Genomic DNA, 23,672 nt, shown 5'->3' on the forward strand with positions numbered 1-23,672 from the left:
AAATTTGATCAAAATGACGTCAAAAAAACCTATTGTATTTTTGCTAATTGGGTTATTTATTATTCTCTGTATTTTTTATACTATCGTCCTTCTTCGCTATACATATATGTAACAGACTATGTTATTATCGCGCACTTAGCGTGCTAAGATACACTTTACGCATTCATTACAATGCATCAGTCGAAATGAAGCTACATCGCATTCATTTGCTTAGATAAGCTACGATTACCTCGCCATCTCCTCGTGTCGTTTAAGCCGCTAAATCGTTCCTTCTACTGTGCTCTCTCCTCTCATTATTCACCTCGGACAAAGAGGTATGTCTACAATTCAAATCGTGATATTCGCGGCGACGTTCATCTCCATGGTCTTATGAAATAATTTATCACTTCGTGCGTGATTGTGCGATTTTTATGAAGAGAGAAGCAGATATAGACGGTTGATATATTTCTATAGTAGCATTTATATATGAGACTTCTTTTAAATCAATCTTTTAAATCAATTTTGATTTGTTATATGAATGAATATATACATTATATGGATGAATATATAATTATACTTGATATATTCTATTCATATTTCTAAGCTTAATTTTTAATTTCCAGTAGATTATACTTACAGAATCTTGATAATACAAAGTTGATTTAATTGAACATTGTGTTACGAGCATTTTGAAAGTATGTTAAAATCAAAAATGTTTTCTAAAACGTATTAGTAATATTTTTCTAAAAAACATCCGAGTGTATTAATTATTATACATATATCGGAGCATTCATACGTATTATCGAAAATGTGTACTTGTTAACAGTTTCATCAACGCAAAACGACTTCGTAATCCAAATACTGAAACATTTCGTCTCTATGTATACTTACTTATTTTTATAGCAAAGTAATGCAAATTAGCTGCCGATTCAACGTGACAGTTGCGCAAACGTCAAAATTCGCGAACAGCTGTGCAAATAACAATTAAACGCAATTTAGCGTTAATTCCATTTGGTTGTGCGCAAACTTGAGTATTACAATGCATGTTTTATGACATCGAAGATTTCTCGATGCCTCGATAATTTCTTGTTAGAAGTTATTTCTTTCATCGACTAGTCTGTCCTTAATGACACGAGAAATGCTAATACATTTTTTTTTTTCGCAGGAATTTTTATTTCCTGACTAGCATGCCAATATTCTCGGTTACTCAGCAAAATATTAATTATTAAATTATTCATTTTATTAATTGCATTCGTGTATAAATAATTCCTATTGTTTTGCCAAATACAAATCTCGTTATTATTAATGTTAAACGCGACGTTGCATAATAATGACACAGCATTTATATAATATTCGTAAAATATGTTGGTAATACGTAGTAATATCTATGAATTCTCACGTTATTCGATATCTTTCGAGGCGATTTTTTCTTAATGACTTAAACGACATAGAGAAAGAAGTTATTCAGAAATTGCTCTAATTTTCGGGTAACTATTTTTTTATGTAAAAAATTTTTACGTACTTATTTATAGATATGAAATCTTTAAACGTATTATGATAACTGTTGTAATATATTACAAAATGCTTTAACTTGTTATTAACAGATAAATTGACTTGTTTTAAAATATCATCGATTGATATATGTGCTCTAAAAATATTTAAAAATAAATTTAAAAAGTGATAAATTTTATATTTTTCTTCCTATTAATGTTATAAAAATATTAAAAATTTATGTAACCACATTTGTAGTTAAGCTAAAAAATCGGTAAATTTTGTTCATATTATGTAATATCGACTTTATTCATTATCACCACTCTAATTATGAACACCGTTATGTTCCAGGTGAAGATCTGGTTTCAAAATCGAAGAGCCAAGGCGAAGAGGCTTCAGGAGGCGGAAATAGAGAAACTAAGACTATCCGCGAGACCCCTTCTGCATCCCAGTTTTGGATCGGGACTTATGTTTTCTGGGGTGGGTCCGCCTGGTACCCCAGGAGTGCCTCCCTTTATTGCAGCTGCCATGGCCAGGCATACTCATGCCGCGGCGGCGGCGGCCATGTTCATGGGACCGCCTGGGCACCGACCTTAATAATAATACATCAGGATATTATACACGTACGATTCAAAATCATTTTTGATGCGGTCGCCTAAAGATTTGGCAATCTATTCATAAAACAAGAATCCGATGGTTTAAAATCTACGAGTTTAGAGAACACAAGAAGCTCCAAAGATTAAGGATTTACAAGAGATAAAAACGTTTATTAATTCAAGAACACAAAAAAATCCTAGTAACTTAAAAATCTGCAAAACTACAACTTTGCGAATTAAGAAATGGGGCAAGCGAGGATGCAGGTAAAGTTAGCAAATCGAGAGATTTAAGAATTAAAATCTAAAATATAAAGAAGTTAAAATACGGAATTTAAAGATCGAAAAAAACATAGCCTAATAATTTTTAAATTAAAAATTACGAGAACTCCAAAAATTCCAATCACTTAGCGATGAAATTCGAAATTGCAATAACGTCAATTTAAACGTCTTACTTCTCTAGAGATACATAAATAATTTAATTTCAAAAAAATTAAACCAAAAGCTATCGTTTGAAGATTTCTACTTAAAAAAGGACGATGGGAAAAACGGGTCGATTTTGGCCTAAAAAGTGTAACGTAAGTTATTATATATGTAATTTTACGTTTTTGAGGTTGTTGAATGCGCGATGGTAGTAATTTTATTATAATCTAAACCCGCAAGGAAAGTGATTAAAATTCGTCTTAAAGATGTCGAAATAAGTCACTTTTAATAATAATTCGATTAGTAACGATTTTGTTCCAATTGGTTAACCTTATATATATAATTTACATTACACTTTTTAGACTAAAATCGACCTATTTTGCCCATGTAGCTTAAAAAAAAAAATCATATTTTTTTTCTGAACGACGAAATATATCGTCGCCTCGAAAGGCGCTCCAAGCTTTGATCTCACAAAAAAAATGAGTGTATATAGTGTAAATAAATACGCGTTCGTACGGTAATTATGGGTGTACGTATGTATATACACACGTGTACAGGACGCTTCGATTACTCCCAGAAGGAGGAATCGTGAGGAGCAAGCGTTCGAGAATTAGTTTAACGATTTAGACCGCGCTGGATCTAGCAAACATTCGTTTCAGGATTTGTTTTAAATATGGACCGGCTGAAAGTGCAGTGACGCGAACATACGAGGTATGTTTGAATAATGACGAGTCTGAGAGCATTAAAAAAAGAAGCTACCTATTAGCTAAAGAAGCTACCTAAAGCCAAAACTTTCTCCCTAAAAGCAATCTCATTAAAAAAAAAAAAAAAAAAAAAAAATCTTTTTGACCATCTAAAACATTTGTTTAAAACATCAAGTTGCAATGTTTTAAACATATCTTCAAAAGTGATATCAGCGCGATATTCTTTTCATAGTTATTATTATAAAGGACCAAGCATTGGTTTTTCATCAGCACAAGTACAGTTTAAGTATAGTCTATTAATTCTAATGTCTTTCAGACTTGTTGAATTTTTTCTATGCGAGAAAATAATGCAAGCATTAAATTACGTATCAGCTTATATCAATTGTGTGAATCGAAGAAGAGATGGAATCGTTCGTAGACAGTAAATACTGAAGTTACGAATGATGGCACGGTTCTAGACGTACCTATATGCGCCTTGTATAAATGTAAGATGATAATTTATCCATGGAGGTATATATTATAGCGAAATAAAAATGATTTCAGTATTTACGTTCCGCTGATTTTTCAACCCTCGATGCAACATATGTATATGAAACATGTTTTTTTTTTTTTTTTATTATTATACATATCTAATGTATCATTTTTATACGATGAAAAAACATGTTTTTTCACAAGATCTCTTTCAAATATCAACATTAACAATATATTTATTTAGATTATATTTTATATATATTAAAAAAAGGGGATAGATGAAAAGTAATTTTTCTAGAAACTTTAATCGAAAGAATTAACGTTACGAATAAACGTCCAGCTACTTTTCGACGTCGCAATTAACCAATTTGCAAATAATACAATGACCTAATTGACTGAGCGTAACTTCCGCTCGAATGAGGCATCCGTTGTATTGAGGCAAGGCAAAGAGAAAAAAAAAAGAAGCATGCTGGATTTGCTTGCCACGATCGAATATATCGCGCAGTCATCGACAGGTCGGCTTCGTATATGGCAAGTAGTCGATCCAATGGTATAAGGCGGTCGAAAGTGTGCGCCAGATAATTAGAAATATGTTAATCCGCCGTGGCTGCTAATTGGTTTTTGACTAAATTTTTAATTAAGTCTTAAGCCTGGGCGGCGCGCTGATTTATCGAAGAGAGGACCCGCGCGGCTAATTATAAAATATATGTAGAGAAGGCATCAACACACACACGCATGTCTGTGGCGGCCGCTCATTTGTCGTTATCATATTTGTGCGTGTCTCTTGCCTGTGTGCACCTGTCTCGCTTTACAGTGTGTGGCTATATATATAGGCGCCTGCGGCTTGTTTTTATTTGTCGGCAACACGCAACTTTCTAAGAGAGACGCTGCACCATCCCAATAATTGCCGTGTCATTTTCGCATTTTATGCAAACTCGCAACGATCCGAAGGCGCTGCGGAGTTTAACAATATTACGAGATATTTATATGTGGATAGATAAATAATGTAAAATATATAAGGAACTTGCATTCGATATTATTTATATTTTTACAAGCTTAGCTTGAAAATTACTTTTGCCGGTTTCTATTTAATATTAGAAATAAGAAGATTTAATAAGAATATGATTTAATTATTTAAAATTTTTATCGCAACTCATAGAGTCATTTTGATGACAATAATTGTTTAGCGTACCGACTAGACGAATAAAATTAGCGCAAAGAGATCCTTTAAGAGCGAAGATTCACCGTTAAAGGCTTTAGAAACAGGCGCCAGATATTCACTACCCGTGTAGATCGGAAGCTGTTTGGGGATCCCTCGTTCTCTCCTTCTCCCTTGTGTTCTCCAAAGCCAGCCAACCGCCTCCGCTTCTCTCGATACGACCTCAGAGAATCGGCGCTCCCATATAGATGAAATTTATGTACCGAGCCGATCGATTCTACGCATACGGCCACATTGAGCGCTGACAATTAATTAAAGAATAATTTCTTGTCTTCGCGATACGCGGAGGAGCGTCGCCGGCTGGCGTCCAATTATGTCCTCGGACCGGAGCGGAATACCAAGCAGGTCCGTCGACGACACCGGACTTCTTCGGGAGTTGTATCCTTGTAACTCCTCTGGTCACGCCGCTACCAGTACGATTCATAAAACGCGATTCGCGCAAGAGTAATAACGTCTGCGTCTTAATTACACGGGAAATAACATACTTTAATTGTTTCTTTATTTCTGCTTTTTAAAGCATCAATTTAAAATCGGTATTGAAGCTCTTTAATACAAGACAAGCTTAAATTTCCGTACTGTTTGGATTTTCGATTTTTAATATTTTACAAAATTATAATGTGCAGATTGTGCATTAAGATCTTAATTTTAATTTTTGACATATGTTGCGAAAACTAAAAATAGCATAGATATATACGGATATAAAGATTATGGATAAATAAAAGAGAAGCAGAAAAAATAATGCATTAAAGAATTCAATCCCAATATTTAATTTCTTTGGCTACATAAACGTACATGATCTGTCCTTCTTCATATACGATGATGGTTTCTTTAATAATCTTCGTCGGCGTTAAGGAGTTAATCAGATGCACCTGTCAAATAGATTCAAAACAGAACAGGGACATACGTAATGAATTAAAAAGTAAAAGCGAGAGGGAGGAATATTTACGATTAACGGGTGCATCGAAAGCAGGGTTCTCTGCGCTCATTCAGTTTATCCAAATTAATTGGTCATAAATTAAACAGCCCGCTCTGACGAGTGGGCGAGCGATCACGATGAAGAAAACAGAATGGTGCCGACTGAAGAGGCAAGAGGGAAGATCAAATATGCGTATAGTGAAAGAGAGATGAGTGAGCGCGGAAGAAAGTGGGACAAAGAAAAATAGGTGCCGAGAAATGAGAGAGAGAGAGAGAGAGAGAACAAGAGGATTGCTAGTGCGGACAAAAGAAAAGACAAAGATTAAAAAACCTGAATAAGGATAAGTTAGAGAGGACACTGTCCGAGGACAGTAGCGCATCGACACGCCATTATGTGGCGGCTGGGACTAATTTATACAAGGGAAAGACGAAGACACTACCGAAAATCAAGTCGCTCGGCCGAAACGAGAAGATCTAGGTGGCACTATATTTAAGCAAAGGGGCCTTATCCTAATTGGAAGCCCGCCACTGTTTTGACGGGTGTACCGTTGCTCGGATTCGTGTCTTACAGATAATTGGAGAAACAAAAATTATCTCGAGGATTAAACTAAATTATCTTTATAATTTTAAGATTTGAAAGTAGTATACGAGAAATATGGAAAGAGCACAGAGATGCGGTAGTGTAGTAATCATCCAGATTTTAATCTTATATTTTTCTTATCATTTTTTTGTCTTCTCTTTTTTCTTTCGATAATATTGCATTTAGCTTCGTTGAAGATTCATATAATTTGTTTGTATTAATCTTAAAGATTATTCAAAACTTTTGTTATATTAAAGAGTAATGTATATATATACCTATGCAACTCGCATGTTTTTCAAAAGATGAACTTCGGAAACATGTTTCGATAAATGTCGTAGAGAAATAAAATGATCGCGTCGAAACACCATAAATCGGACGCATCGGTAAGCGAGAGCGCAGATCATGTGTGCTGTTGCCGGTAATTGCCGGCAAGATGAATCGGGACGAAATCTTGTTTCCGACTTCGTAGGAAATTTACGAAGCGGCATCGAAGCGTTTACGGCGAGAAAGTTATTCGCTACGGCCGCAAGAAAGTCGCGGCTGATGCAAACGCGTCTCGGCGGATTCTTCAAAAGTACCGAGGAACCGAGCTCCTAATTAGGAACAAGCTTGATAGCCGTTCTTACACGTATTGAGCGATAAAACGAACAGAAAAGGCGAAGCATGGTAATAAGTAAAATTCATAAGTAATATCGTTTGCTTCATCGTAATCGAGCCTTCTTTGTTTTTGTTCTTGAAATTATTTATCTTAACGTTCATCTATAAAATGTAAATTTGCGAATTTTTATAGACGTAAATTCCAATTTCAAATCGATAATTAATAAGTAATTTGATTTTCTTCATTAAAAAAAAAAAAAAAAAAAAAAAAAAAAAAAAAAAAAAAAAAAGAGAGAGAGAGAGAGGAAAAATAATCAGATTAGTTGAAAAAATAATACAAAAAACCAATGACAATTTGAATAATTCATAATTAATACAAAGAGAAAGAATCTCTGCTCATGTCATTATTCAGCGATTCCAAGACGCGCCAAGACGAGTCTACCCGCGAGATCACAAAAAGTGGTATCGCAATATAAAAAGAGATAATAACTATATAATTTAATCACCGGCACTTTTCCGCGCGCAAAAGCACGAGGTGTTTCACGCGCGAGACGATTGTCGCGCGGAATGCTAGCTTAAGTAGATGTTCCATCGCGACTCTCCGGTATTCCAGGAGCAATTAACGCGGCGATGCGGCGCGGAGGCGAGTGGACGGAAATCACTTTAATATCTTTCCGCCTCGACAGACGTCGGCACGACGATCGCTTTGTAAATAGGATGAAATGATGCCGCATTATGAATTGTCGACGCCTAAACGCTCGTTTTTTCTTTCGATTTCGCCGGTGAAACGGCGCGATTACGCGAACGAGCGCGGACGCAGGCGCGATGAAGAACGAAGAGATTATAATTATTTCCAGAGATTCAGAATGCTAATACTATTAATTATCGAACGGGTCTTGTTCTCTATGAATATAGATGAAGAAGAGAAGAAATCTCTTTTTTTTTTTATTTCTCGCCGATCGATCGGAGAAATCGAGTTATGTCGAGATCGACATCATGCATAGGCTTCGAATTTACACTCGTTAAAATACAATTTGTCATTGTATATTAATTTAATGTATTTTTTCAACATGTTTATCTATAAATATGTTTATATATATTTATGTTATAAAAAGTGCGTTAAGATTATTTTACTAATGAGATTTCGAATTCTCCAAATTTCTTAAATATATGAAAAATTGATTAATTAAATTTTTGAAAAATTTAAATCTAATTTTATTCTTAGTATTTTGGAAATGTATTCTCTATATTTGTCGCAACTGTGTAGAATTTCTCGATAATCGAACTTTTGTTTCGATGAATATAAACAATTCGCATTTATTCTATTTGTTACTTGATTACTCTTTATTAGTGTACATCTCTGTCACTGTCATTATTTGACATATAAAAAATATTCATATACATAATCTTTACGTGAAAGAATTCGTTGCTTCGAAAAAAAGAAAAACCAGGCAATATCTCGATCGAAAATTTCGGAAATATTCGAGTGGCAGATCACGTCCGCGGCGGAGCTGACAAAAACGATGACAGAATCCTGGGGCAATTAGTCGATATTTTAATGCGCAAAAAGTCGATCCCTCGTTAGATCCTCTCGCAGCGAAGGGCCGAACGCCCGCCACTTCCCAAAAGGCCATCGAGAAAAACGGACTCGAACGCTGGACCGATGCGGCACCTTGTTAGCGCAAGGATTCTCGGGTTGACAGCTTCGAGCAAAAATAACGCGGACGTTAACCCGTTTCCACGGCTGAGAGGTATCGACGCGCGAATCAACCAGTCGCTTCGATCCTCGCTGAGACACTCCAATTTACCGTAAATATGTCAGTAAGATGAGTAATCATAAGCACACAATTTTAATTCGCGCTTTTAATAGGATTTATTTAATTTGAGTTATCAATTAATTCAATTAATTAAACGAAGAAATATTGCGTGCATAAATATTAAACACTTCGCTTCACATCATATCATTAATATAAAGAAATCGTTAAGCAATAATTTTACTAAATAATGTATATTAATGTTTTTTGGTTAAAAGTAAAAATAATAGGAGATTAAATTAATTTGTATATTAATTATTAAAAAGAATAGATAGTATTTTTTTTTATATTTTTTTTTATTATAATAATGTAATTTGCTTATATTATAATTATTACCGCCATTTTTTATTTGTATTGCTTATGAAAAATTATAATATTAAAGATCCTCCGGCTTGCCATTTTTCTTCGGCGGACGTGTTCATCCTTTGCCTCAGTTTGTGTTTAATTTTGAAACGATTCGTATTTAGCTATTTAGATACATCAATGGGCAAAGGTTGGGTGTGCACGTACGTGGGAAGCATGTGCGCTTATCGGATTCCAATTAAGTATGCGATCCTCCCGGTGCCGCGGTGGCGGCAGTTACGCCTATAGTTCGACCTATACTTGAGCGCACGGAAGTGATCGCGCGGAGAGCAAGAAATAATTAGAGCTTTCGAGCGAGGGAGAGCAAAGGGGAAGCACCAGTCCCAGGGTACTTCCTTAATTGACCTCTGTTTACGTGTACGCCCGCGTGTGCTCGCTTAGGCACACACGCCTGCCGTTTATCCGATTAAGCACGGATCGCGAACTAAGAGTGAGAAATTCGCGTTACGCCAAACACCGACGCTCGTGTTTCCGAAACAATATAAGTGTCATATGTAAAATATGATTATCTTGGCAGAAGTTTATGCATGATATGTGCTGTAGATTTATTTTAAAACGACAACTATTTTTTTTTTTTTTTTTAGAATTTTTTCTATTTTCTATTTTTTTATTTTATTTTTAGCATCAATATTTCAGACTTTAATTTTATATTTGTCGTTCGGGAGGAGAGAAGAAAAGACTATGAAAAGGAATAGAAGGGTTCGAGGCAGAATAGGAATCCAGATTTATACAATCGCTCCGGCTGTTGTCCTATCCGGCTTGGTCCTTCGGACGCGGCTGCCCTTCCTTCCCAATTCCGATCCAATTTGATGCACGGTAGCTTCGAGATACCGCGTAAGGGGCTACGGGAGTAAATGGTAAATAACTGAGCCGTCCCTATACACGGCTCGGCCACGGGCGGAGAGAGAGCCTAATTAAACGATGTACAATTTATAACACCAGCCAGAAGGTCTAATGGCTCGCGTTCCTGGAAACCCGTTGGTTCCACCGTAGGACCACACCTAGCCGGTCCTGCGGAGAGATTGTCATCGGTTCTAAGGAATGATGCCGCCGTCTCGTTCACGATTCATGTATAGCGCGCTATGGCTTCTGATATAATGTGGAAGCCTCCGCGCGACGCTCGCACGCATCGTTGAAATTAATTATTTGTCTTAATTGTTATCAAGTTTTTTCCAAATTTCTCGTTGACTTATGTTTTACGCGTTGAAAATTTAATCGAAAATCTCGACCGATGATTTTGAATTTGATTATAGAAGGAAGACATTTAAAGATCGGATTAATAAAAAACCGGAGCAACCATCTATATCTCTCTATATCTTTATGATTTTTATAAAATACTAAGAATACTAAGAATACTAAATTAAACATTTTAATAATTTATTTTCTCTCCCTGCCTTTTGTATATAAACGTTGTATCGTTTTCTGGAATTAAATAAAATCGCATATATGAGATGAAATTGTCAAAAAAATAAAGGCGACGTCAATTGGCATCGCAAAGCTCATTTAAGTTTGTCGCGAACGAAAGATACGCGATAATGTATCAATTTATCCTTAATCGAGGACTATTCATATAAAATCGTGTAAAATATCCAAGCAGGATATTTCTCCCTTCACGGACCCTTCATTGCGACGAACCGATCTCTCTCGTATCAAGACGTACCGCGATTTTATTATTATTCCACGCAGTGGAATGTAACCGGCGAGATGATATCCTTTAATTTTACATTATTGACGAGCGTGTCGATTAAACGGGACCGCTTATGGTCATTCGTAAGCGCATCCAACGATTCTCGTCGGAATGCCGTACGAGTCTTAAGGACGAAAATTAAGAACTCGGCGATGCGAGCCGGCTTACGTTGATAAAAATGCCGGCCTTATCTCGATCGATGAAATCGAAATTAGTAGCTGGCGAGCGCCCGCACTCCATGAAGGCGCAGATAAGTAAACTAAATAAAACGCGAAACTTATATTCACAATTAGAGAGATATCTCTCTTACCTCTATCCGACACTCTCCCCCAACCCTTTCTCCCCTCCGTTCATTCCTGATCGCCGGTGAGCACGTCCATGTGTACGAACAGTAAAATAATCAGATTTAATACGCGCAATTATTTTCGTTATGCGAATGCGTAAATTAGCTCGCGCTGTTTTTGTAACATCTGCGCAGGTTGTTAAAATAGAACTCGGGATAATTGCGCTCGTAAACCGCGCCAAATCGAAGGAGAATCGCCTTCGCACCGAGACCTATATGATTATTATGGGGAAGATAATTTTTACGGAGATTTTTTTTTTTTTATTTGCATCTGTATGGTTTTTTTTATTGACTCTTGCTGCGAGATGTTATCGTTTATTTTTAGCCGCAAGTTTGACAGATTGTAATAATTCTAAAAGTTGTCAAATTTATATCGAATATTAATTTTTAAATGATCACGATAAACTTTGCGCATCTCTTTCCTACATATTTTAATTCTAAAATCACATTATACTACAGATGAAATATATATATAGATGAATTGCAAAGCAGGTTTATAAAAGCAATCTTATATTTTTTGCGAGAATTATACTAAACAAAGTTTTGAAAATCTTAATATTGCAAGATAAGGAGTACTGTATTATTTTATGTTTTCTGATTGTGAGTATCATCGTGTCATTATGCGCTGCCATTATTGAGTTATTGCGGCAGCGTTGATGTATAGAAAAAAAGCATTTCGCTCTTGACGAATTATTTAGTGTAATTTATCGCGATCGGGCGATAGCACAGCGTCGGAATTATCGCGTCACACGGTAAGATGAATTGAGAATTTCGCGGATCGTGAATTAGCGCCGGCTTTGCCGATCCTCGTCGGCAAAAATTCCAGCCTTATCTTTTGATGAAGTCGAAATTAGTAGCCGGCTACCGTACAAGTCCCAATGAGGTTGATGATAATGGAGGCGGAAACGAAGAGACGACATTTACCATGCTGTTGATCGCAATTATTTCTCTCATAATAAACATAAACATATTTACGCTGTCAAAAATCGCGTAACGAGAAAGAAATTCTAGATGCATTACAAAAAATTACCTGATTTATTAAACCAATCCAACGGAAATTCTTGAGAAAAATATTGTACAATTAATAATAGGTTATTGCGAATGGGATACTCTAATATCATAAATTATAAAACAACATCCGTATGCGGTTTTCTTGATTAAAATAATTCAGAGATAATTGTGTATGTGATTTATAAATTTTATCGGCTTTAATACTGTCTACTAAATTTCTTCTCGCAAGCATCATAATAGTCTCATAATTAACTCTGTCTACGTGCAATTGACTTAATTAGCATAATGAGAATCTAATTTCCAAACTATATGATGATATTAGTGAACGGTAGCGCACATTTCTGTTAATATTACAATACTAATAAAAGTGATGATAATATTGGTCGCGATTGGCGACAGCGATTGACCGTGGTACGATCGTAATGGCGGTAGCGATATATTGGCGAATGCACACACATACACTTTTATGTACGCAGACACACACACACACACACACACGCATAAGCTTAACGAGGTAACACAGACCGCCTTGCGGGCCCCAACGCGAGCTCCGTTGGACATCCGTAAGTGTTGGATTCTCGGCCGTTGTTAAGTAAATTGGGTCCCAACCGGTTTCTTATTTCGTGGCCACTGTCTTACTCTCCGCGGTCGTACTCGGGACACTCACGGAGCAAGAACCGCTCTTCGCGGCGTCTTCGGTCGATCGGTTCCCTTCTTCGGGCTTGTTGCTTGAAAGTTCCAGGGCCGTACACGATTGCAAATCGCTAAATTCGCTCGTCTACAATTAATATATATCGCGTCTTTGCGACTTGCAAGATAAGCGACAAAAGAAGAATAACTAATTAATTTCGCAATCAATAATCCGCGATAATCAGCTTCAATTGCAAATATATAGGTATTTTGTCACTCGCATCACAAACTAAAGCTTGGAATTTATTAAGACCGGAATTTAACAAAATATTGAGAAATTTAATTTTTTTTAAATTAATGTTTAAAAATTAAATGACGAAAATATATCACAAAGGCTGAGGATTATATAAATTCAATTGTTTTGCTAAATAATATATAATTAAGATATAATTGCACAGTTGCAGAGCATTGTTATTTATTACTTACGTTCCAAGTTCATTAATTATAAACGAAGCTAAAGAAATGAAGCTTTGTTCGTATAGCTTCGTTTGTTGCATTCTCGCGATTTAATCGACAAATTTTAAAAAATTAATATCATTAAAATTCATCTAATCCATCTATAATTTTTCGAGATTCAATCCATTATCATATGTCAATAGCAAAGCTATAAATATTTAAAAGAGATAATAGATAAGGATGAAATAAAATTTTAAGAATATTGTAGTGAGAGAAGAAAAACCATACGTTAAAGATATAAGTACGAACTATTTAGATATTTTATGTCAACCCGTTACGCATGTAAATCGGTATAATGTACACTCGCGCATGTGCACGTGTGTCTATCTAGAAATGCGCAACCCGAAAAGAGAATTTCTTCTGTTTTAACTCGGACAACGGGAAGGAAGGGCTTCCACAGAATGGGTCAGGCACGAGAAAGATCTCGGCAGCCGATACAGCCGCTTTTTGTCAATTTATAAGGATTTATACCAGCGGCACGCAGATGCGCTTGTTCTTCCCTGCATCCCGCGCCCGCGTCTGCAACTTTCGCGAAGGGGTGGTCCTTGCGGCCGGAGGGTAACAAGACTTCTTCGAGACACGATTGCCAGATCAAATCTTGATAAATAATGGTTAACTTGTTAACGAAACATGGTGTCGGCATCTAATCGAATTCGCAATTCGTAATGTATGAATAGAAAGTACAGAAGATTCATTACGAAAAAATAAATTCAAGTTATTTATTAAAACAAGATTATATAATATTATATTATATATACGCGCGGCATAAAATTATTCGGGGAAAGTCGTTCGTGCATGATTAAATAATTAAACAATTATCTTTGACATGGCTCCTCTCCACTACGCATTCACTCTTCCTGCCGTGACCGCCCTCTCTCGCTTTTCTTCCCCTTCTCATCGATGGTGATTAACGCCATAAAATGGTCGAAGAAGATGAGCCCCGAGGGCGAAAGTGAGAGCAAGGGAGAGAGAGAGAGTGAGGGGGGGGGGAGAGAGGGAAGGAGGGAGGAGGAAGAGGGGAAGCTAAAAAGAAACGATCGAGGCTCACCCGACAAGGTGAGAGGGGCAAGTCCTATCTTAATGATATTGTAGCCGGCGTGCACGCGCGCAGGCTTGCTCTAATTGCGCCACTGGGGCGGCCATGTTATCCGTACTCGCGAGTGAGACGAGGAAGGGCAGTCTCTTCCATCTCAGCGATTTCGGACGTGTGTCCGTGGACACGTGAACGTGCGAGTCTCTCTCTCTCTCTTTCTCATTCCGTTTATATCCAGAAATGAGAGACAAAGAGGGCGCATGTCGGTGAGATGGCCGAGGTGTCTGGAAGAGGATCGCGCGAAGGACGAAGAAATCCTCGGATTGGAGGAGGACAGCGATAAAGGCAACGAGAGGCACATTCACAGCGTACTTGTAAATACGTGCCTGTGAGAGAGTCCGCGTGCTCGTCCCCACGAGGGAAAACAGACGAGGACGGGCAATCGCGAGCGAAGCATTGTCGGGTCTAAAAAGGGCAGAGAAAGATAGAGGGTGAGTGGGAGGGAGGATAGGCTGGGAGGGTAGGCAGAGAGAACGAGAAAGGGAGAAGAAGAGAGAGAGAGAGAGAGAGAGAGAGAGAGAGAGAGAGAGAGAGAGAGAGAGAGAGAGAGAGAGAGAAGACTCAGAGAAGGGGAGTGAGAAGGGCATGGAGAATAGAAGGGTCGAGAGGGGGAGGCGACCGGTAAAGGAGGGGGGCTCGTCGAGGTAAAAACTTGGAAATGCAGCATGGCGGTCGGGAATCGGTAGCAATTATTACGAAAGGACGACAGCTGAATGCGAATACTCCCGGTAGGGAAGAGGACGACTCGTAGATCTCGTGGCACCTCGTACACCACGGGTGGCGAATCGATACGACGATTAAGGGAGAAATTTCGATGAGAATTCATCGACTTTTTATTAATGTCCACAAGCGCCCTGTATTACCTGTATATTATGTTTCGGCGATCACGAATTATCATGGCTTAATAATAGCTGTGAGAATAAGAGCTTTGCTTTTAAAATGACGCAAATGATGAACAAATATAAATCGGATAAAAAAAAAGACAAATTAATTCTCATATATTGAATTGTCTCCGCATTGTGTCGAATGTAACATAAAATTTTTACACTTACAATTAACATTAAATATACGACGCTAAACAGAAATGATAATACGAATCTTATCGATAATCTTCAAACTAAATTCAGATATATAATTTTCTTTTTCTATTTTTTTTTTCTCTCAAACCTTGTTCGAACTATAATATACACGGAGAAAATAAATTAAGTTAATTGCGATTAATTCTAAACAAATGTTTGGTCTGTGGCAATTGTTAATAGAGACAAACGTGCCACTTCGACGATGCACATCTCCGCTTGCGGAGCAGTTATCAACGTTAGCTCGTATTGCTGAACTTTCTCGGGATCCGGTATGACTTGGTCGAGCTTGCAACTCACCGAGATAACCGAATTGTTTAAACGTAATATCACATCGACATACTGGCACATTGTCGCATAATTGCGACATCGAAGACATTATCATTTATGGCTCACTGAAATCGAGAAACATTACGGCTCAATTAGTCCCAAATTTTAATTGAATCTCGTTTACGCGTTTGAATCTTTCGTAGATTAAATTGCAAAAATCCCGAATAACAGGTCGAACAAAATAAAAATTTCTAAATAAGAAAATATCTCGCACAAACTTAAATAAAAATACATGGAAGAATACAAATAATAATACATAATATTACAGCTGATATAAATTAAAATTTTTTTCGCAATTGTGTTAAGAAATGCTAAATAATAAGCTACACGAAAGGAAAGTCTAAAAAATACCGAAACGTCTTATAAAAGTTAAACGAGATTTAATTTGACGGAAGGAAATATGTGGTATGTGGTGTAAGCCGGCGTACGTTCATATCTGAAACCGCATTGCAATATTCTTTTTCCTTTTTTTTTTTCATTAAATGCAATACGTGCCGCACAATTATTACATTAGCTGCTCATAAAGCCGGGAGCCATGGGCTTAGCAACGACTACAACATTGGCGCGCGGAGGTTGTGGCGGGTGTGAGTTAAAATGGGAGGGTTGTTCAGGGCAAACAGCCACTTTGGCGCAGGCGTAACCGCTGCTAGTCAATATTAACCAACGAGTCGGATTCGAGACATCGATGTCACCGGCGTGCAAAGAGCCGCATGGCGAGCGAAAGCTCCGAAGCAGCGAAACAGAAGTCGAATCGACGATTATCTCGAACGCGACGTAAGTTTGAGCATTGAAATTGTTCGAATAACGATAAAATTTTCTCCGATGCTGATCAATTTGCAAGATATATTTTATGATTTATTATTAATTATTATTTTATATTATTTATTAATTAGATTTTGTTATATTAATAATTTCTTTATCTCTTATATAACCTTTTTAATTTAAAAAATTTGTATAGCTTTTTTATAAATATTATTTGAAAAGAGAAAATATAATGATAAAAGTATATATATATATGTGTGTGTATATACAATCATCTATTGTAGATATCTAATTACGCAATAATATACAACTATATATATGTATAATATATTATATATTATATATATATATTTTTTATTAGTTTTTAGATTAGAGAGAGCAGAAGTTCTGGCTTGTAAAAACCCCTTTCCCAAGTTAATTCAAAGGGATAATCTGTTCTGTAGTATTATTTTTCAGAGAGGGAGAGAGAGATCGATTTCTTCCCATTGCCATTACTGGCGCATCGCCGTAAATATATCGCTGCTTTCTAATTTCCGAAAACCGGCAGGCTGGATGCACAAAACATTTCCCGACCATTATCGGCGGCGTGTAACCGCGTTCAACGCCATCCCTCCTCTCTCTCTCTCTCTCTCTCTCTCCCCTCAACCCACGCATTAGCCTCGCGCCGTTGACAACTTCTCATTGTCCGCGATTCAGTCTGACGTCGCGGCGACGTGCTCATTGTTAATTAAACTACGCGTCGCCGCGCCATTGCCGCATTCATAGAAGTCCGCCGCTTTTGCCGATAAGTGACGGTGTTGGTTAGGCGATGATGGTTGTAGTGGTGTAATGCCTTAGACGGCACGGCCACACGTATGTTTTCCGCAACGCGGCCTTTTTCGACACGGCCAAAGCCAGCTCCGCGCCAATACGCGAGAAAATCCGCGGATTGTGTCGCAGTCCGAGCACGTTTCATCGAGCTGCCGGGCAATAACGCGGCAGTTTAATTACCACGGCGAATTAATGCGGCGGCAGCCAGTTAGAACGGGAGAGCCGACGTTTGCGCGCCTCCGAGGAGACCGAGAACGACGCGGTGAACGAGAAAGAAAATAGCTGCTCGACTAAAAAAAAAGAAAAAAGAAAAAAAAAGTAGCGACTCGGCGCACAATCGGCGCAGTTTTTAAATTTCATCCATTCTTTATTAATACACGCGCTTGAAAAAAGTATACGCGAAAAAAAAAGATACGAAGGGGTACGATCTCTTCTAGGCAAATATTCCAAGTATCATGAACGTTATTTGACGTAAATGTGATTCCCGCGCTGGACCAACTTGATAAACCGTTCATCAATGTTCTACATATTGGCGTGAAGGGATAAACGCGCGATCGATATCCGTGTCGTTCCTTTGTGCATTATTACAGCGAGAGATAGAAATTGCGATTGCCGTCCTAATTTCTTACAAATTTGATATAGCGCGTTGGGTTGTGCGCGAATGCTCCTTAAGCAGCCCATAAAACGCAGGAAATTACCGAGTAGAAGCATCACGACGCTCCTCTCGATAACGGCCTTATCGCATATAAGTGCTACCGTCAAGAAGTCGTCAGATTCCGCCCTACCTATCGTAGAAACGGCAAAGCACGAGATACGCTATCGCGCGAATACTTTTTGCATTTTCGTATATCTAGTACATTTCAACCCCAAAATGTTATGCATTTATATACTATCACTTTTTATTAGGTTATTTATAGTACAGTAATATAGTACAGTGCTTTTTTTCACCCACGATTATGGAAAGAAATATTTTAATATTTATAAATAAAACAATGTGCACGCGTGTGTAATTCAAAGAGAAAGATTTCGATCGACGTGTGTACTTTTCGTAGTGAACATTTTTATACAATACTTGTATAATAATTTTATATAAAAAAGTAAAGAGAATTTAAAAAAACAAAAAAAATAATAATAATCCTGAAAAAGACGCACGATATAATTTAACATTAATAAGTTATCGATTTGTTCCGGTTTTACTATAATTTGATTTTATCATTAGATAATCGTTACATTCTCCAGTTTAAAGATCCAACAATTTGAACGACTTCACTCGCGAGCTTAACACGTGTTACATACAGGTATATAATATTGAATCTTTTAAGTCCACCTCGGTATGTCTCTTCGGAAAGATAACCCGAAATTCGCGGCCGAAGAATTCTAGTAGAAAGAGAGCAATATAGGTGCGGGAGAAGAGTACGTATTGCGGCGCATTGCATGGTAGTGGATGGTCTCCACCATCCTCCCTTCTCGTATCCGCGTTCGCGGACGATAGGAGTGGTAGGTAGGTAGGTAGGTAGGTAGGTATAGTAGCAGCTCTCGGGAGCTCCCAACAATACCCAGGAAATTACATAACTGTTGGAAATATCAACCAATACCAGTGCTCTGGCATTCGCGAGCCGGCGGCGGCGGCGGTGGCTGTGCCAACCCCTCCGTGCCATTATTATAACTGGGTAGGTGGCGTATTATACGCGGCCGTCGGGGGAACTCAGGCGGGCGAACGAGATAGGACCGTGCCTGGAGAATGAAACGAGAAATTGAGTTGTGCTGAAACGGAGGGTAAGAGAGAGGGGTGTCGAGCCACCGCGCACTGGCGGCGCGATGGCTGCGAACGAGCCAACGGTATGAATCAGAGTTTCAGTCGAGGAATTATAATGATTTAATTTAATTTTTATTAGTCGCACGCGCGGATGCATCTTCTTTATATACATTTTCGAATAAAACTATTAAAACGAAGGGTATATGCATTGTAGAATAATAGTGACTCGTATTAAATGAAATAGGTATACGGTAAAAATGAGGAGTCGAATACAAATAGATACCAATCGTGTATGAGCCTTTAGAGATAATTGTGTGGATTTGCCTTTTAGATAAAATTATAAAGGATAATAAAAATGTATATATAAATAAACGAATAAATATTGTTTGTATTAGCGATAGATTTATTAAAGTTTAGAGCTCCGAAATTGTAACGACCAATTGTAATAATTCAATCATCTGGATATCGATTATCTCGATGCGCAGATAAATCAATTGCTTTTTTTTTTTAGGTGGCTTGAAAACGGGAAATGATTAATTTATCAACGGTTATTCATTACGCTTCTATTATTCGCCATCGATCGTTCCCGATTAACATCATAATCGTTAATAATCGATAACGCTTCGTATCATAACTATACTGTAATGTTTTATCACAAGTGCATTACAAGCGATTAATATTTTTGTCCGCAATTAAATTGCTTTTCGTAATGAATTTTTAACACGTATCAAATATTGTAATATATTAACTTTTGCGGGAACTAACTATTTCGCGCAATTCAAATTTTACTTGAACAATATAAATTAACTTTAAAGCCATTACTAGTTGCGAGAGACAAGGAAAGATATTGCTCTAGTTGCACGTATACCGGTGGCAGCACGTCGACTGCCGAGTAATTCGCAAAAATTAATTACTAACTTGTTCTACGGTGAGAAAGGATCTCTCATACCGTCGGCGAAGCGGAGACAAAGGAAAAAGGATCTGTTTCAGAAATCGTCGCACAATAGAACGAGAACGCGAGACATCTCCGAGAAAACAACCGCCCCGCCGCGGTTACGTCATGTCGGTGTCGCCGTAATCAGTATCGGCTTTTCAATATGTGTTTCTCCTATATGTCCAAGAATACTTCAAATTTTGCGCAGAAATTAAAAAGAGATAAATATCATGCTCATAATAAAGTTGTTATAATGATGATTTAAATATAATTAACAATACAATTTAATATATTTCTAAATTATTTCTACTCGCGTAGAAACAAATTATAAAAAAATGTTAAAATTTCTAAAAACTCGAAAGATTGACGAAGCTTATTCATTTAATGTTAATCGTTGCACATCGTTTGTCTTTTTGCCCAGTAGAACAATTCGCTATCGAATCAAGCGTTATCTAATACAGATTTAAATGTTTCCTCACACAGGATGATTAATCATGATGATCCTGAAATATTTCAGTCTGAGATATTTCACGCGCACATCGTAGAGGATGCGAAAACTATTCGGCAATATAAATAAGCGTTTAATGTCGCGCACTCCTTAATTGAATCTCGCCCAGCCGAGGATCCGCGGCCAAGAACCTTAGAGAGGGCAGCCTCGAGCAAAAATATTGTCCGATCTCGGTCGTTATTTTTACGACGTTGCACGGGCCACCCTCGGACGAATCTTTCCCGACGAATTTATGCACCCTCCTGAAGCTGCATTACGTACCGAAAGTCAAGCGACACGATGACGACGTACCCCATACGCTCTCTGTTTGCCTATTATGTATGGTTTACCGTGGTTTACCAGGGGAAATCTCTGGTAGCGTGAGAGGGCGCGTTGCATCTGAGCTCTCTCTCCCTTCCGTCCTTGCCCCACAGGGACTTATGACCGGTGATTAAGTATGACGTATCGGTGGTGGGATCCACAGCGAGAAAGAGGGTGGCTAGCAGCTTACATTCGCGTTGCAGATATCGCGCTTTTCGTGGAAAAATCGCGCCGTTCCATTGTGCTCGTTTTCGCTACGAGATGAATTGCCACCAAGCGATATTCCTCGTAGCTATCCGAGACCATATTGCCGTTTACTTAGGCGATACGAATCATCGGTGCTTATGCGGTGCATTGAGATAAGTCGAATCGTAAAATAATTTTTTTTTTAAGTACCATTCGATACACTTTGAAATGTCATAATTATATGACACATCCTTATTCGGAAGATAAATATTTTTATAAATAATATTTTTTTTTTTCTAGTCAATATAACAACAATCTGTTATATCGTCTTTCTGTATTAAAATGTGAAGCGATAAAATGATAAATTCCATAGGACTCGTAGGAGAACAGCATTAATATCGGATTCTCTGTCAAGGTATAAAATGACAGAATAATAAAATTCATAAACTTCACGGAAACATCAGCCAGAGAGACGCTGCGTCGTTACCGACGACGAGAAAAGCACTGGAATCGATTGTGAAGTGTTAGAAGCGACGGGCACGTTTCGCTTACGAGGCTTTTGAAAATGAGAATCGATTTCACGACGAAGCGGAACAAAGTGATATCGTTTATTGGACAAAGAGTGCCGGCTACACGTGGCCGATCACACGCACGAGCGACTCGTCCCGTGTATTTTTATAACGACGGTCGCGCTGAAAAATAAAAAATAGAAGAGTAAAAAAATGCACACCCACACGCACACACGTGTGATGGAACGCGACATTTAAATGATCGCGAGCTAATGAGAAAAATTCGCGACGACTGGCGGAAATGAGGTACACACTCGGATCGTATTTTTCGATCGCTTTTATTCAGCCGAGAACAATCGTGCACTCGGTAAAACTCGACAGCCTTCGCCGTTAAAAAACAAAAAAGAGAGAAGGAAAATAAATAGCGATAGAAAAAAAAAATTATTTGCGAGTGAGAAAGACTCCGCCATTGACGGCTTTACCGGAAATCGGGCGGCCAACTTTGTCGACGGTTTTATTGGCGACGGCGGCGCGACCATCATAAAGAGAGAGAGAGAGAAGTAACGTTGGTCGATGATAAAGTGATCGAATGGAAAAGACGGCGCATAATGCGCCATAGAAAGCCGAATATTGTGTCGCGTTGGCAAAGGGGTAATTCCGCAGTAGGAAGTCTTATTGGAAAAGGGTAGATAAGGGCGGGCGCGCGCCTATATAGGGTGACGCGCGTAACTGAGAATCGGTGTGTTCGCGTTATACGTCGTGCGCGAGAGTGTGGCGTCGTCGCTGTGAGAGCGGAAATTAAATATGCCTGACTCGATAAGTCAGAGCACCGCGACTGTGCTCCGTATCAACGGGCGGGAGATGAGCTATTGTGCTATTTTCGTGCGGGATCTGTGCGCGAGGCCATCCCTCCCCCCCCCTCCCCGGTCCCCTCGTTCCCCGTGTTCTACGTCTCTCCTCCGCAAAACGCGTTTCGTTTATTCCCTCGCTCGCGGAGGCGGATATCGGCGTGACGCGTCCGGCGAACGCTCCTGCGGGCGTGTCCTGCCTACCCTTCGTCCTCGGGTATTTCGTTTTTTTTTCTCTCTTTTTTTTTGCATCCCATAACGGAGATTGAATCGGGATTGCATTTTTTCGTCCAATACTAATAGATTTTTTCGTCCGATGGAATTAATAAACGCACGCGAAACATTATGGCGAGATCGATCTCGTTAATTCTTACAGAATTTTCTCTCTCCTCTTGGAAATAAATTGTAGAAGCGTATGACATTTGTCAAAATGTAAGGAAACCGTATTTATACTTTTAAATATTCTATTTTTAAATAATAAAAAGAAAAACAACAGTTCTTTAGTATTATTTCACTTCAAGCAAATAATTTTCATTGTCGTCTCGTATATTACTTTTATATATATATTTCAATGATATGATAAAAATTATTTACATTTAAAAACTAGCAAATTTATTTTATAATAATATCACATTATTTCTTTCGATAATATAAATTATTGATTTTAATAATAAAATGATAAATTTGCATATAACCCATATAGGTATGTATCAGATTAATGACGATATTTGCATACAGTCAATACAGTTAATTTTTCTTTTAACAGAGAGAGAGAGAGAGAGAGAGAGAGAGAGAGAGAGAGAGAGAGTAAAAAATTCTAGAACTATATCTATTAGAGAAAGAATTAGCCTGATCTGATAATAAAACAAGCGCGACGCGAGCGAAATAATTATATTAGATTTATCGAACCGGACGCCAAGCGAGCTCCTTAGATAATAGGCTTTTTACGACTACGTTGCACGAACCGCGCCGCTTGAAAGTTACGATCCTATAACTGTAAAGACCTTTATACGAGACCATTACCAGGACTGTTACTCATATTTTTACCCCAAAGTATTCGAGAAACACTTTGACAACAGCACAATAGATAGACGAGCGTGATAACTTCGTTAGACAATTCCTGCATTTTCTGCAAATCAATACGCCTATCACTCTCGACACAGCACGCGCGTTAAATGATTGTAAATGTCTTGCAATGACATCATTATAAACGATATGAAAATT

At 37.9% G+C, this 23,672-nt stretch overlaps 1 protein-coding gene across 1 annotated transcript in view; it reads left to right on the forward strand.

The window, feature by feature from the left end:
- The window catches only part of Msx (homeobox protein H17), a 42,530-nt gene extending 38,803 nt beyond the window's left edge, over window positions 1-3,727 (forward strand). The window contains exon 3 of the mRNA XM_070308390.1: window positions 1,822-3,727. Within this exon, the coding sequence (XP_070164491.1) occupies window positions 1,822-2,067 (246 nt within the window). The 3' untranslated portion in view covers window positions 2,068-3,727. The remainder of the gene's footprint in view (window positions 1-1,821) is intronic.
- Window positions 3,728-23,672: the final 19,945 nt, after the last annotated feature.

This window comes from Polyergus mexicanus, unplaced genomic scaffold (genome assembly GCF_030449975.1).
Source record: "Polyergus mexicanus isolate NDT 795.1 unplaced genomic scaffold, iyPolMexi1.0 SCAF_15, whole genome shotgun sequence".
Taxonomy (NCBI): domain Eukaryota; kingdom Metazoa; phylum Arthropoda; class Insecta; order Hymenoptera; family Formicidae; genus Polyergus; species Polyergus mexicanus.